This window comes from Pimephales promelas, chromosome 16, assembly GCF_988280905.1.
Source record: "Pimephales promelas chromosome 16, fPimPro1.hap1.1, whole genome shotgun sequence".
NCBI classification, from domain to species: Eukaryota; Metazoa; Chordata; class Actinopteri; order Cypriniformes; family Leuciscidae; genus Pimephales; species Pimephales promelas.
This window is the reverse complement of record NC_142784.1, coordinates 14,535,741-14,552,609: the sequence shown is the minus strand read 5'-3', so window position 1 is coordinate 14,552,609 and position 16,869 is coordinate 14,535,741. Positions and strand designations below refer to the sequence as shown.

General features: G+C 39.3%; 1 protein-coding gene across 2 annotated transcripts in view; it reads right to left on the bottom strand.

Annotated features, from left to right (window-relative positions):
* The window catches only part of kmt2bb (lysine (K)-specific methyltransferase 2Bb), a 40,067-nt gene that overhangs the window by 4,022 nt on the left and 19,176 nt on the right, over positions 1-16,869 (bottom strand). Inside the window, exons 18-36 of one of the 2 annotated variants that reach the window (XM_039670970.2) lie at positions 15,876-15,977; positions 12,383-12,493; positions 12,006-12,082; positions 11,659-11,879; positions 11,448-11,551; positions 10,940-11,077; positions 10,670-10,828; positions 10,390-10,507; positions 10,194-10,272; positions 9,921-10,081; positions 9,666-9,836; positions 6,518-9,563; positions 6,339-6,434; positions 5,854-5,960; positions 5,595-5,732; positions 5,108-5,360; positions 4,083-4,190; positions 2,047-2,130; positions 1,365-1,494 (exon numbers count right to left, since the gene is read on the bottom strand). In XM_039670970.2, the coding sequence (XP_039526904.2) occupies positions 1,365-1,494; positions 2,047-2,130; positions 4,083-4,190; positions 5,108-5,360; positions 5,595-5,732; positions 5,854-5,960; positions 6,339-6,434; positions 6,518-9,563; positions 9,666-9,836; positions 9,921-10,081; positions 10,194-10,272; positions 10,390-10,507; positions 10,670-10,828; positions 10,940-11,077; positions 11,448-11,551; positions 11,659-11,879; positions 12,006-12,082; positions 12,383-12,493; positions 15,876-15,977 (5,403 nt within the window). The remainder of the gene's footprint in view (positions 1-1,364; positions 1,495-2,046; positions 2,131-4,082; positions 4,191-5,107; positions 5,361-5,594; positions 5,733-5,853; positions 5,961-6,338; positions 6,435-6,517; positions 9,564-9,665; positions 9,837-9,920; positions 10,082-10,193; positions 10,273-10,389; positions 10,508-10,669; positions 10,829-10,939; positions 11,078-11,447; positions 11,552-11,658; positions 11,880-12,005; positions 12,083-12,382; positions 12,494-15,875; positions 15,978-16,869) is intronic. The other variant, XM_039670972.2, reaches the window with a different exon arrangement.

Below are 16,869 nucleotides of genomic sequence, written 5' to 3'. Positions count from 1 at the left end.
ATTTAGTTGCCATCATGACTTTTGCGTAAACATACACGCCACTTTCAAGTCAAGTGACGTGTTATCTTTACGCATTTTGAGCTATCCGCGTGTATGTGTGTATGTCTATGCTGTTAAATGCCTGAGTGATTCCGCGTGTATGTACACGCCGTTAAATGTCCGAGCGAAACGAAGCAAAATGTAGATCTACATCTGGGGAGGGATATTTTTTTTGCTAGGATGGTAGGGGAAGACTCATAAATGGTATTAACCCCTGTGACGGTTAGGTTTAGGGACGGGGTTGGGGTAGCTCATATATTTATATGTTCAGTAATAACGTTAAGTCAACGGCGTTCATAAACACGCAGAAAAGAGATTATGCGTGTTGATAGCACGCCAAAAATGGAAATACAAATTGGTGTGTCATACATATACGCCATTTCATGAGATCAGTCTGGTTACCTAATATTTTTTTACAGTGCTGTTAACTGTACAGTCTTTACCAAGAAATCCAATGTCACATTATTTACAAAAGCTTCAGCAAGACAGTTCAATTCTCTACAATAATAGAATATAGTATATAAAAGTAAGCTGTTACACTGAGATGGTTTGGGAAAACCATAAAGTGTCTTGTACAGGAAGTATTAAACCATCAAAAGTTAAATGATTGATATTTAGGTTTATAATTTAATAAAATATAGGCCTAATATATATATATATATATATATATATATATATATATATATATAAACGAATTGAATTAATTGAAGTGATTTAATATATCAGTTTATATGCTTAAATTTGTTTACATACAATTTTATTATAATATCAAAACAAACTGAAGCATTTAAATAGATATAATAGCTAAATATTTTCAAGAAAAGTGAATATGTGAACTCTTTTATAGTAATATAACCATGCCTGACCCCCACCCACGACTCACTGCCAATCACACGCGCTCACATCATTCTCTTTCAATGAAACCTGTAAACTCTATTTACCAGTTTTCACTCTATAGTGGTTGACCAGAGCACTAAAATTATTACAATCAAATGGATTTGCCCACACATTTAGTAACAGTCCTCTACATGGCATTTTATTCTTTTCTGCGCGGCCGCAGCATCAGAAGTGCGCGACCGCGGCATCACGCGCGCAGCTTAGAGGGAACATTGGAACAGACCTCACTGGTTCTCACACATCAACATGCAAATTTGAGCTACATTTCCTATTATTGGCAGTTGACAACCCCACTAAAAGCTGCATATCGCCACCTACTACACAACACCTGCATGACAGATGACATAAAATAAAGGATCAGGCTTAGGTTAGCCGATACCGAAACATCCCGAATAAATACTATTTTAAAACGGCACTTTTCCACTTACCTTGCTATCGTAATATTTCTCACGCTTGTCCGTGAGAACAGAACGAATTACAATGCCTGAATACTCAATGACCATCTCCCCTGCCTCGATGTTTCGCTTGCAGAAAAGGCCTCTTCCGTGAATCGCAGACCTATGACGGCAAGAACAGATACAGTGAATGTGACTTGTTTTGAATCAAAACACTGGCAACACAACTAAGGAACCGGGAAGACGAATATTGAAAGCCAAAACTGAATTCATTAATTGCAAACACAACAGAGCAAAAGATGACACTGGCAAAGGGTTGCAGAATGGATTCCAAATAAAACAATTTCCCTGGTAAAAACATTTCCCAGTTGTAAACCCAGACTTCAGAATGTGTCATTACAGGGATAAAAAATGACATATATTTCTAGCAGATCCTAGAGCGTGCATTTCTTAAAATGAAGTGCATCTTCACATCTTTATGCCACATCAAAAGGGTTTTTTTTTCACAAGTTTATTATTGGTAGATCACCTGGAAACCAAACCTAAACATCTCCTTCCTGCGACTGGTGGATATCATCATGATACTGACATTTTGACTTCTGCTAAATGTAAAGATATTCTAAACTTTTCTACTGATGTAGCTCAAATGTGGGGGTTAAAAACAGAACTGAAAATATGACTCAGTTCCTCAATTGGGTTAAAAATTTTAACCCACCTATAGACACCAACCGCTTCCTTGGATGTCCTCTCCAGATGTCTAAAGCGCATTGCCATGGGAAGTTCCAAACTTGTTGCACGTCTGTAAAAGTGAAAATGATTTTATTCCTCATGTGAAACAATCCATGGTTACATAATAAATCACAAAAAATGTCAATACTGAGAGAATTAGCCAAGAAAGAGGAATTACAATCAGTGACAAAAATATTAAAAAAGGGGAAAATGATAAAATGACAAAAAACAAAAAAAACCCAAAACAAGTCATCAAAAGCAAATGTCTATTTTTCAGTCTATGAGAAAAAAAGCAAACATATCATAATTTGTATTTTAGTGCTCATGGTGACCCCATTGAAATACTTTAAAGTGCCCCTATTATGCTTTTTCAGGTATTACTTTTCATGCGGTGTGTATTAAAGCTGTTTCGAAATATAAAAGGTCAGCAAAGTTTCAAAGATCAAAGTGCACGACAAATACCATTATTGTCTCCCAAAAGGAAGACCTGGACTGCCTGAAATGAGTCGGAGTAATTCAAATCTTTTCTGCATTAACTTGCATAGGTTTGTAAAAAATTCGCATAATATGGTCCTCATTGGCTGCCTGTGAACAGCATCGACTTTGTCTCATCCTTAAACAATGTAGTTGTAGCTTAGGCCTGGAATAGTTTGGTTCATGCTGTCGACATGTCAAGAAGGTCATAGGCACTGTAAAAAGCAAATCTACTTTGTATGTGTATTACTGTGTATCACACACCGAGGAAGCATCTGGAGCTGAAATTCAGTTGTGGTAATAGCCGTTTTCGCATCAGGGATGAACTGTAAGCAGTCGACCATCTGACCAATCAGAGCAGAGTAGACCAATCATGACAGACTAGCCATCTGACCAATCAGAGCAGAGTAAACCAATCATGACAGACTAGCCATCTGACCAATCAGAGCAGACCAGACCAATCATGACTAGCCATTTGACCAATCAGAGAAGAGTAAACCAATCATGACAGACTAGCCATCTGACCAATCAGAGCAGACCAGACCAATCATGACTAGCCATTTGACCAATCAGAGCAGAGTAAACCAATCATGACAGACTAGCCATCCGACCAATCAGAGCAGACCAGACCAATCATGACAGACTAGCCATCTGACCAATCAGAGCAGACCAGACCAATCATGACAGACTAGCCATCTGACCAATCAGAGCAGATCTGATCAATCATGACAGACTAGCCATCTGACCAATCAGAGCAGATCTGATCAATCATGACAGACTAGCTATCTGACCAATCAGAGCAGACCAGACCAATCATGACAGATTAGCCATCTGACCAATCAGAGCAGACCAGACCAATCATGACTAACCATCTGAGCAATCAGAGCAGATCTGATCAATCATGACAGACTAGCCATCTGACCAATCAGAGCAGAATAAACCAATCATGACAGACTAGCCACCTGACCAATCAGAGCAGATCTGATCAATCATGACAGACTAGCCATCTGACCAATCAGAGCAGAGTAGACCAATCATGACAGACTAGCCATCTGACCAATCAGAGCAGACCAGACCAATCATGATACACTAGCCATCTGACCAATGACCAATCAGAGCAGACCAGACCAATCACAACAGACTGGGCCATTGACCATTTAGAGCAGAGTAGACTCTCGGAAAGGAGGTGTTTAGGGAGACCAGATCCTTTATCGAACAGTTTAAGACACCCATATAAAAGAGTCGATGCAGTGTATATGAGAACATTTTTTGACCTTGGATGCATGCAAACCTATTGTAGGAGACCTCCAAAACAAAATTAGTAATCTTTAAAATAGTATTATAGGGGCACTTTAAAAAAACACTATTTATAAAAATACAATTAAAAACAGCAAAATGCTACATCACACATATAAGTGTAGTAGTTCTGAAACAATATAGACCATTTACTGTGAACCTCTATCAGGTTTTTCTCGTAACTTTTACCTGCTATTGTGTCACATCAAGGAACAAAACTTTCATTCAGTAAAATTCTAAATCTTATTTGACCTGGTGGATTTGAGAAGAACCTCATCTTCTTCCTCATCATACAAGTCGGTGTCAGGAAGCTGTCTGTGCTGTGACGCCAGGAAGTTAAACATGTCAAAGGTAGACTTCCTGTGAAACAGACAAGTAGGTGTGAGCAGTTTCACCCAGAAAAGATCCCTTTTAGGCACGCACATTTGAAGTCACAGAACTATGACTTCGAGATAACATCACTTGTTACTCTCCAAGACAAATGTATGTCTAAACCCCCTCCTTAAAACACCTACTCCCTTGTTGCTAGTTATTAGTCATTTAGCAAACGCCTCCTATAAAAGCTAATGATATAGGGACAGACCCCTTATAGTGACGCACTCTAAAGTTCCTCATTTAAGGCACAATGTTCATCCCAGTAACTGAACTGTAGTTTGTGAACAAGGACCTTCAATCGATTATAAAACAATTGAGATAATTACACATTAAAGGTCAATAATTAATCACATTAACAGCAAATATTCACACAACAATTTGCTTTAATAAAAAATTAAATAAAATAATAATAATAATAGTACTATATCACAGTAGTAGTATATTATTAATATTAGTAGTATATTATTGTGGCATACAAATCAAACATTTAATACACAATACAAAAATTGTCTTTAGAAGTCAATAAATAGTTTGAAGCTTTGCAAAAAAAAAAGAATATTAAATTATTATTATAATTATTTTTAAGTAGTGCTAGTATTGTGGCTGACAAGTTAACTAATTAATCTGGAAATAACTGAATACCAATTTGCTGGGAAAGATGCTTAAATAATAATAATAAATTATTATCAATATTAAGTAGTAATAGTACTATATTATTGTGGCAGACAAGTTAAGCATTGAATAGAAATTACAAAAAGAGGCTTTTTAATAGTCAGTAAATTGTTTGTTGATTTGTAAAATTATAATAAATCATCATCATCAAGTGAATTATTTTCTTTAATTATTAATCACTATGTAACCACCACTTCATATATCATTTAACAGTTAAACCAGTGAATTACCTTAAGTAGACTTCAGAGCGGGCACAGCCACTTGGGTTAACGGGCAGATCTTCCTCCTGACTGGCCTGCTTGTGGAAGCGGAAAGTGTGGCGATGGCAGCATTTGGCCCCCTGGAGCTGTTCCACCAGGTAGACTACCGCATCTTGAAGCATTCCCATCATACGAGCACCACTCAACCCCGTAAAAGTGAGTTGCCTCAGTCCAGCAACAGCACGGGCTTCCTGGACCCCCTCGATAACAGCAGTCCAAGCCACTATTGGGAATTTCGGGAGAAAAAAAAAGTGAATTAAGTTACTTTTTTAGCTCACAAATACATACAATTTACATGCACACTGTACACACATTGTTTTTTTAAATTGCCAATGGCAAGCAAACTAAAAATAAAAAAAGTTTTTCTATTAACAAATATATGTTTATAAATGAAGTGCTGTGATCTGACTAGTGATGGTCAGTGCAGTTTGAATTAGCCTTTAGATTAGCCTCCTACCCTCAATGCTGTCTGCTTCTACACTGAAGCCATCATCACTAGCGATCTCAAAGCGTAGGTGGGGATGGTCTCGGCTGGGAGGAATATGCTCTTCACCGTCTGAGGGAGGCATCTCATCTTCTGAGCAGGACAGCATCCCTAAAAATAAAGAAAATCTTTTAACATTTCATTCTTTGATCCATTGAAAGACCTTAAAGTGATCAAAATGAAATAAAATAGAACAACAAGTAAATATTTTTCCATTTAAATTACATTATACCTGAGTATTTGTTCCAGTCAGATGCACTACGGTTAGCAGGATCCCAAGTTGTTGGCTTGTTGCTGTCTCCACCTCGAGGCAATGAAAGGCGATCCCAAGGTCCAGACCTAAAATGAAGTCAATGATGGGTCACAAATTAATGGATTAGACAGGCCATTTTAGTGTCCAAAATATTCTTTGCATTGCAATAATATAAAGTCACCACTCATTCGAATGACATATTAGTGGAAATGGTGGCACAAACTACCCACATTAAAAACAATACTGTGGTATTTGTTATTATTACTATGAAAGTATCTAGTATTCCTGCTTTGAATTTTTAAACAGACATGCAATGTAATGTACAGCATGTACGCAAAGCATTTAGTGTTTGAAAAGCAAAGTTAAAGGTTTGATTAGTGCTGATATTTAAGAAAAACAATTTTCATTTTTTTGTTTTGCAAAAAAAAGGGCAATACAAATTCAATTTCCCTTCAAAGGCTCACCTTGCACTCTCAGAGTCACTACTTCGCTCTTCATTCAGCCTGTCCAAGTCTAGAATTCCCTTGACGGTTGGGGTTTTAATGCGAACTCCATACCTGCTGTGGAAAATAGTCAAATGGATATTCATTGTGGAGCTTGAAATAACAGAAAATATCCTGAAATTGAAGTAAATTCCATTTACCTGGCTGATACAGAGTTTGACTTGCATGGTTCTTCCAATTCAGTGCGGCCCAGGTCCAGAAAGTCTGATTTTGATTTCTTAGTGGCAATACGGTCAGATAGAGAAGACACCCTTTTCATTCGAACCTGCTTTGGTCGAGATGCTGCTTCTGGTGTAGCTGGTGGGGAAGTCTTTGACTCTGGTTCAACAAGGATACCTTCAGGTAAAACAACTGAACTTGTTTTCTGGGTTCGCCCAACAACGGTAGTGTTACGAGGTGATGAGGGAGTTAGAACATGGGAAACGGTTTTGTTGGGATCATAATAGCCAGCCATGGCTTGGTTGATGATAGCTTGAGCACTCTCTGCTTGATTAGATGGATCTAAGGAGGTTGTTACTTGACTCATAGTTTGTTTGCTAGAGGGACCAGGTGTGCTAGCAGACTTTGTTCTTCTAGGTGTGGAAGACTCCTTCTTACTCCGTGGTTTTTTCACTCCATCTCCAGAAGCTTTGGCATTCCTACGTGGTTTCTTGACATCTGCTGGTAGTGAAGCTGCTCCGTTACTACTGGTGGTAAGTAGCTGGGAAATGGTATTGGAGGTCTGCACCAATGGGGTCACAATTTGGTGGATTTGGGTTGGAACGGTGGCACCTGCAACTGTGGGAAAGTTCCCAGCTGCTGCAAGTGTTGCCGACAAGGCATTGCTTTGCAAGAGGCTGGCGATTTGGGTAACGCAGTTGAATGAAGGGGATTGGGGAGTTGGCAGCTGGAAGGTGTTGCTTTCTGGGTTTTTGACAAAAATTTGACCAAGACGGTTAACGAGTAAAACATGTGGTGTGGGATCCACATTAGGTCCACCAACTTCCTTTACAGTAAGAATAGCATGACCTGGTAATGCTTGAGTAACCAACTGTTGTTGGGGTTCAATTGTTGATCTTGGGGTTGAAAAATTGATGGAAATAGTTCGTCCTGGAGCGGTTTCTCTTTGCATAGGCGTGGTGTTGTACCCATTGATGACACCTGGAGCAGAGGCTGTCTGAATGGCAGTAGGCATTGCTTGGCACTGAGCTGATGGTTGGGAAGTTACAGAAGGGGATGAGGAGACTACACCAACTGCTGTAGAGACGACAGGCTGCGGGTAAGTGGGATGCAATGGGACAGACACAGTACCAGAAACTGGCCCATAAGTCCCGAGGGGTACACCAGTGGCTGACGGCACAGACAGCATTGACTCTGGTTTCTGTGGTACAATTGTGGGGACACATGGCATTGCCCCTCCAGGAACTGAAGGGGCAGGATTCCTTGGTTCAGCAGGTGAGTGTAATTTGGTTCTGAAACTCTCCATTGGCGGCAAGACAGTCTTACCCTCAGGAGTTTGGACAGGGTACAAGGAAACATTTGCAGTAGGTGCCTGATTTGGGAATGTTGCAAAAGGAACTTGCAGAGAGGAATCTGAGGATAAAGGTTCAACAGTGGATGCAGATTTGGCCAACTCTGTGAAAGGAACAGGATTTGGTTGCAGTGGAGTTTGAATTCCATTAACTTGGCCCAAGTCAGGAGAAACTTCTTGCAAGTGGTTGTTTGGATAAACTGTAGAGTCATCCATAGAGGATACAAAGTGGCCACTACTAGGATCTAAGTACAACTCTTTAGATTCGTGTGGGTCACCTAGAGAATCCTGCACTGGGACCAGCTCTGTGAAATGCGCATTGGGTGAAAGAGGATCACATCTCTCAAGAATTAAAGGCATCTCTGGCTCAACAATTAAATGAGGGGATTGGAAATCATTACCATATGTAGAAAATGAGGGGTTTAAAGACTTTGCTTCAACAAAATTAGTCATAGGGTCTTGTGCGTGTATAACCACCCCAAGGTTGGATTGCAATGTTTGAGTTAGACCAAAGGAATTTTGATCAGCAGCAACCTCGGAGTTGGACACTGGTTCTAATCGACAACTAATCGATGAAATATCAGATACAGGGCTTGGGAAATTCAAACACAGCCCATTGCTAGCTGTCTGCTCATGAGATACAGAGTTGAATGATTTGAGTGGCTTTTGGGCTTGATTTGACAACTTCACACCCTGGTTGTCATTGTTAGCCACACTTGTATCACTCTCGGTCCCATCATCCACACCATCAAGTTGGGAAATATGCTTTAAAGATGGAGATGTAGGTGTCTGAGAGGCATCCCTTTGAGCCTTGCAAGTAACCACTGTGCGAGTGAAGTTGTAGTAGTTCTCCATGTCCTCATCAGAGGAACTATTACCCCAGTCTTCTCTACAAGCATCAACAGTACAAGACAATCTCTGCGTAGACCTTTTGGACTTCTCTTCATTTGGTTCCCAGAAGTCCTCCTGGTTGTCTTCACCTTCAACTACAATTTGTGCACTGCAGTTCATAGCTACACCTTCATTTAGCACTGTTTCTTCAATTTCAAGCTCGGTCCTCAACTCAGGTGCCTCAGTCAGGTCTGCCTCTAAGTGGAAGGATGTGTAAGGGAAATCTCTCTCACTGTCAAGATGATTACTTTTTTGTGTACCCAAAGGGTCACCTAATGGCAAGGCACCATTTTCTGCTGGATGCTCCTGTGGTGATGCTATAAAATTGTGTGGAAGTTCTACAGAGTCTATCTGATTAAAATCAAAAGGCCGTGGTCTTGTGGAGAAATGAGTGGGAGATGTAAGGGATCGGTTGGTGCAAGGGGTGCTGCCAATGCCAACTTGCCTTGTGGACTGTGAAAATAGTCCTGAGGTAGAATGGGGCGTCATTATTCCAGAACCCCGGACTGAGGAAGCACTTCGACCGACAGGCCGAGCTGAGGAAGAGGTCAGCAGGTTTTCAGTAGCACCAAGGGGGAAAACTGGGGAGGTAGGCCGGGAGGCTTTAAGGTGGAGGGAACCACCTGCTCTAGATGCAATTGGGCCTGCATGGGATCCAAGAGTAGGAGAGCTCATGTGACTGCGGGTACCGCTATTCTGGGTGTGTGGGCTATGCCGTCGTGGCCTTCGAGTGTCATCCAAATCACTGATAGTCAGGATGTGGTGAGGTTTGGATGGGGCAGCTCCTGATAAAAAATAAAAAAAGAAGTAAATAACCAATGAATAAAAATTTTTTATATGAATTTTTTTGAAGTCAATACAAATGTGATTAAATTGATTTTGATTACCAGGAGAAGGCAGTGGTCTGGAGAGTCCTCCAGCAGGTCTTCTGTTTTGGGGGTATGAAGGGATTTTGGGGCGGGCACCCAGGTCTGGTTTGGCAAAGACAGATCCCGAAGTGGAATTTGTTTCACTGGAAGGATTTGTTGAGGACAAATCCACTTCGAGGGCTTCAGATTCTAATGGAAATATATATTGGAATTTCAATATTCAAAAATGTACAAGACATCACTTTACAGGAAGTAACATTATCCAGTACTTACCTGACTGCAGGCATGGACTGTGGGCAATTGTGCAATTTTCTCCCTGATCGGGCGACTCTTCCACAGGTTTTTCCTGAACAGGTGGCCGGACCTCTGTAACACGAAATGTGTATTTGCAGCGACGAAGGGGGTTTACAGTACTCCAATACCAGCGAGAGCATCTTTAAAGTAGAAGAAGGAAAAACTCTGTTGATGTGCAAGAGGAAATGCTATGTCTGATACATCTATTACGTGAGGAGCAAACTCCTCAAGATATCTCAAGAAGCTACTTACTCATATCCCACAGGAAATAGTTTCCCATGACAGACAGATAATTCACTCAGCTTTCCAAGCTTTTCTACAAGCAAAGAACCTAAAAGATGAAAAGTTATGTTTAAAACATTGTTCAAAATCTCCATGTACAACAACGCATTATATTTACATCTTATACATTTATTAATGTAACCTTAAAAAGACAAAAAACACCAACCTATCATTAAATTAATAGATTCCGGCTCCAACCCAGTCAAAAACTTCCTGCGAAGACTTATCCCTTCAAAATCCACATAAACTCTCCGAAGTACTTCGAACCCTTGACCAGTGATGACCTGGTAAAATACAGAAGAAGAAGAAAAAAAAACTGTTCTCACAAACCAGATGTGTAATGTACACATAAGGCCTCTATTTGACTAAATTTTAAGTTACTGTAACAAACCACAACTAAATAAGCAGCTATTTAGCTAAATTAAATGCAATTAAACAAAGCTTACTTTTCCACTTATAAGGTCCCGGTGCTTGTGACAAAAGACTCTTTTATCGTCCTGGAAGACACAGTTGCGAAAGCGGGCACACATGAAGTGGTAGTTGCTCTGGCACGAAGAGAGACAGCAACCGACTGTTGCTCCAGTTCGGTTACACCGTTCACAGCGCTGTGGAAGAAAACATTATACTATGCTTAACAGATGCACGTATACTGTTTGTTTAAATACATGTCACCAATGGATCTGTTGAACCAGAATTAAATGAGATTAATACCATACCATTAGGCGACCTCGTGCTACAGCACTGTGGACATGCAGAAGTGAGCCATTATCCTCCTCAAGCACCTCTGCAGACCACATGGTACAGTTCACATGAGCCCATTCATTTTGCCCAAGATAGAGCAACCTCCCTGCATCCTGGGAAGAGAAACGTATAATACAAGGGTTGCAATTTAGATTTGGCTGACACTAATAACAGATCAGAGTAAGGCTTGTAAGCTGTTATATTTTGACATGGTATCTGAAAATTACAACTTTGCAAGCAACTGCACAAAAAGTTCTGTGACAGTACCATGGTACAGCGATATTTTCGGATGGCAATGCCATGATACTTACATTTATGCATTTAAACCACAATTATTAAATAGTACTACAAATAACACAGCAATATTTCCATGGTATGTCTTAGAAAACATGATATTACAATTGTAACATCCCTGTAGAAACAAGCTATTATGAGGTAGAATACGGAGTTTACTGTGAGTTACTGTTTAAAACAAATACTTACGCTGGACTTTGCATCACCATATTTTTGGCACAGAACACACTGTCTCTCGTCGTCTTTCGACCAGCCTGTGTCCAGCTCGGTTTTGGCTGGCCGCCCCTTTTTCCCTGGGAGAAGCATAAAAATCTCAAGTTAGGATGCTTTTAACACAGGTTTTCCATATGTTCAGAAACAATGGTTACAATTGTCATTTCATATTTGTGTGTTTATTTACCTTTCATATTCATTTGTAATGCCCTTATGTCCATAAAATGACCTTTGGGTTTATGGTCCAAAAGTATGGACAGATCCTCCTCTTCTCCCATTTTAACATCCACGTGTCTTCCCATTGTTTTTGAGGTGCCGTCCAAAGCCTTGCTGTAGCCATCTCTCTCACGCCATTGAGCATAAACATGTTCATAATTTGGTGGCATTACGGCATGTGAAAGCATCCCACTGCAGCAAAGGTGAGAGTGGAGGAATGGATTGATAAAATATATAATGTTAAATATTATGTATTATATAATATAGATAAAATGTTTCTGAAAAGAATGAGACTGGTTAGAATTATCAGACACTTACGCTGGCAAATGTTTAGAGCGTGGATCCCATACTTTAGGGTCCAGACTGTTGAACCAACCATAAACATCCTCTAAGATCTGAAAAGAATTGAAATTATATAAATGCATCTAAATATAAAGCCACATTGATGAATCACAAAAAAAAAAAAAAAAAAAAAGTATCTTGTAAGTATTTCTAGGCTGATAATTAGAAGAAAAAAAATGTATGCAAAATTAAAATGTAAAAAGACAGGTCTTGGCTAAATGTGTATATTTAAACATGCATCATTAGTCCATTTTAGTCCATTTTTTTATGATATGGCCTATAAGCTACTCTGACTGGTTTGGTGAAACTTTTTGAACTTTGGTGTCAAATTAAAAATAAATACACAATCTTACCGTGAGATAGTATGAGCGGGCGAGGGCAGTAGGTCTTTGGTCCTCGGGTAAAACTTCCTCTTCCTCCAAGTGACTGTGAATAACCTTCACCACATCCTCGTGGAAGGATTTCTGCTTAACAAAACCACAAATTAAATTAATATTTCGATATCCTGTTCACTCTGAAAGCAAAACACAAAATGATCCTAATAATTTGAGGATTGAGGTCGACTAGCTAATGTGTGCCATCAGAGATACGAGCAATTAGCAGGCAAGAGAAAGGAATGAGCATTTTTTTTTTTTTTTTGGTTTTTGAAATGTTGACATGTCAAAATAACATTTACGGTAATTGTTCACAGTCAAGCATACAGTGGGGCCAAAAAGTACTTAGTCAGCCACTGATTGTGCAAGTTCTCCTACTTAGAATGATGAGAGAGGTCTGTAATTTTCATCGGAAGTACACTAATTATGAGAGACAAAATGAAAAAATAAATAAATAAAATAATCCAGGAAATCACATTGTAGGATTTTTAAATAATTTATTTGTAAATTATGGTGGAAAATAAGTATTTGGTCAATAACAAAAGTTCAACTCAATACTTTGTAACATAAACTTTGTTGGCAATGATAGAGGTCAAACGTTTCCTGCAAGTCTTCACCAGGTTTGCTCACACTTTAGCTGGTATTTTGGCCCATTTCTCCATGCAGATTTCCTCTAGAGCAGTGATGTTTCGGGGCTGTCGCTGGGCAACACGGACTTTCAACTCCCTCCACAAATTTTCTATGGGGTTGAGGTCTGGGGACTGGCTAGGCCACTCCAGGACCTTGAAATGCTTTTTACGGAGCCACTCATTCGTTGCCCGGGCGGTGTGTTTGGGATCAATGTAATGCTGGGAGATCCAGCCAAGTTTCATCTTCAAGGCTCTCACTGATGGAAGGAGGTTTTGGCTTAAAATCTTACGATTCATGGCCCCGTTCATTCTTCCCTCAACACGGATCAGTTTTCCTGTCCCCTTTGCAGAAAAACAGCCCCAAAGCATGATGTTTCCTCCCCAATGATTCACAGTAGGTCTGGTGTTCTTTGGATGCAACTCTGCATTCTTCTTCCTCCAAACATGATGAGTTGAGTTTTTACCAAAAAGTTCTATTTTGGTTTCATCTGACCACATGATATTCTCCCAATCCTCTTCTGGATCATCCATATGCTCTCTGGCAAACTTCAGACGGGCCTGGACATGTACTGGCTTAAGCAGGGGGACACGTCTGGCACTGCAGGATTTGGGTCCCTCTCGGTGTAGTGTGTTACTTTGTTACTTTGGTCCCAGCTCTCTGCAGGTCATTCATCAGGTCCCTCCGTGTAGTTCTGGGATTTTTGCTCACCGTTCTCATGATCATTTTGACCCCACGGGATGAGATCTTACCTCGAGCCCCAGATCGAGGGAGATTATCAGTGGTCTTGTATGTCTTCCATTTTCTTACAATTGCTCCCACATTAGATTTTTTCACACCAAGCTGCTTGCCTATTATGGAGTCACTCTTCCCAGCCTGGTGCAGGTCTGCAATTTTCTTCCTGGTGTCCTTCGACAGCTCTTAGGTCTTGGCCATGGTTGAGTTTGGAGTGTGACGTTTGAGGCTGTGGACAGGTGTCTTTTATACAGATAACGGGTTCAAACAGGTGGCAATAATACATAGGGGTGTAACGATTTTCGAACCGAACCGAAAAACCGAGATACTGAACTCACGATTCGAATCGCGATACTGTCACTGCGTACCCAACACGCCACGCCCCCTGCTACCCCGGCCCCACCCAGCCCGGCTCAATGGACCTCATGTGTACAGTACACAACGAATTCAGTTTTGTAGCCTAACCACCATTAACACCAAATAACAAGCTCTGTGTTTTGTTACTTTCGATAATAAGCAAGGTGTAATCTTTCAAATTCTGTCTATTTGATCACGAAATTCAGACAATAAATGGCGTTTTGCCGCTCTTTGATGTGGCGTGACAGATCGCTGTAGACCAACTGGCTCCTCATTTCAAGCGGCAGCGCGCGAGTAAATGCGATCATCTCTTCCTCAGTTACAGAAAAGACACCCGAAGGTATGTTGAAAGATACAGTATACTTACTGAAAGGCATCATAACTCGTTTAATCGCTCAATCAGTGTTTCAGCAGCGGAAAGACGTCAATAAAACAGCATAGCTTGCCACTATAGTATTATATTTAGCTCAACAGGCAAGTGATTCAGTGTCCACAACTTCCTATAAATGAACTCTTGCACTAAATAAATGCACTATGTTAGCCTGTATATGAAGAGTTCAGATGCAAAAGCCTCTAAATGCCATTTGAAATTTTCTTCTTTAATGATGATTTTTATCAAACTTGTATATTTTATTTCATTAATTTCACTTAAATAACAATTAATAGGTAATTATCATTGTTATTTAAGTGAAATTACTGAACTTAAATATACAAGTTTGATAAAAATCATCATTAAAGAAGAAAATTTCAAATGGCATTTAGAGGCTTTTGCATCTGAACTCTTCATATTATATTTTACTTAACCTGTTAATGATATCTTGATTATTTAATGTATGTTTAAAATAGCTTTCATGAAAATGACAACTGTGTAAATTATTATATTTCAATAACAAAATTAGAGTAAAAACACAAGTTAATGCAAAAACTGCCATATGTTCAGTTTACATGTTTTCATAAAATGTGTTGTGTGTTGATTATTATATTTAAAAAATAAATAGCATCTGAAATTAGGTTAAAAGTCTAGGCTACAATCTTTAATGTTATAGTAATTTGTGGCTCCCTATATAGTTTACAGAATTAGCAGATTTTTGTTTAATCCTTGTGAAATGTTTAATTGTAATTGAATTAATTTAAAGACAAAGACCATTTTTCTCATTAAACCACTGTTAAAAAATAATAAAAAAGCCATTTTAGCTTTCTAAACCGAACCGAACCGAGACGTCAAAACCTTCGGAAAACCAAACCGTCAGTTTTGTGTATCGTTACACCACCAGTGGAGGACAGAAGTGCTTCATAAAGAAGTAGTTACAGGCCTGGGAGAGTCAGAAATCTTGCTGGTTTGTGAGTGACCAAATACAATGTGATGTGATTGAAATGATTTCTCATTTTGTTTCTCATAGTTGAAGTGGATGATGAAAATTACAGACCTCTCTCATCATTCTAAGCAGGAGAACTTGCACCATAGATCAGTGGCTGACTAAATACTTTTTGGCCCCACTGTACATGCCTAGTTTATGAATAATGTGGGACACCACATACATGGTGAAGCTGCGCAGCCACATCGAACCTAGGAATATAGACTGAATATTTGGTCAAACCACTACAGTGTTAGCAAAGCAATTTATGACAGTACTTTTCAACCCTACATTCCCATTTGGTTAGAATTCTTTAACTTTTTGGGGGGTCTCAAAAAGCAAACTCAGACCAAAAAAAAAGCACATTTTCAAGTGAGTTGAAAAGCAGAGATACTGACCAAGGACGTGTATAAGCCCATATCAAACTTCTTTCCAATTGCATGGAGATCGCAAACAGGAAAATCTTCAACTCCAGTGTCCAGAGAACCCAGTCCAGCACACTACAAAAGAAGACAAAGCACTAGGAGTTGCTAACTAAACAAGCAATGATTCATTTTCCCTTCTATATGTATCCAGTTTATTTCCCGTAAATGCCCCCGCTTTGAGTAAACTGTTTAAACATAAAGTTCCACATGTTTTGTACAAAATACAACAATATACTGACAATTCCTGCTTCATGAGGCAGGGCTGGAATGTTACAAGCATCAATCCGCTAACCCATTTAAAAAAAAAAATTAAAAAAAGGTTCCCTGCAATTACTGTGAACAGGGCCATGGAAAACATTGGATCACATGCTGAACGCATAAGCAAAACAGACTATTTACTTAAATAAATTGCATCCTTTTGCTATTTAAAAAGGGCACAAATCCATATCCCACTTTTGATTTTAGTTCAATTTCCAGATGCTTTAACAAAACTATTTATGTTATAATGAAAAGTGTATTTTAGGGTAATTGTGAGACTTTGGTTCATTGACGAACTCACACAGCTGAATAATGACAATAATGTCTTTTTTAGAGCTGCTTTACAGCAGAATTTAACTCTGTTTGCACCAATGATTCTGTTATTTTCCAGTTTATCACTGGAAAGCTGCTTTGAAACAATCTGTTTTGTATAAAGCACTATCTACGTTTTGTTGAAAATGTGACATGACAGATTAAGACATTGGGGGGCTGCCAGAGTCTAGAAAATTTATAGGAAACACTGACTTTTTTTTACTTTTAAGACTTTTACATTCCAATAACTTTCAGGACCATGGGAAGGAACATGCTTGTAACAATACGTATTTTGGAAATGTATTTTCAAAATGTTTCTGCAACCTAGGGCTGTCAACTTTAGTCGTTTAGTCGACTAATCGGCCGATGCCGTCTTGGTCGACTGACATTCTTATTG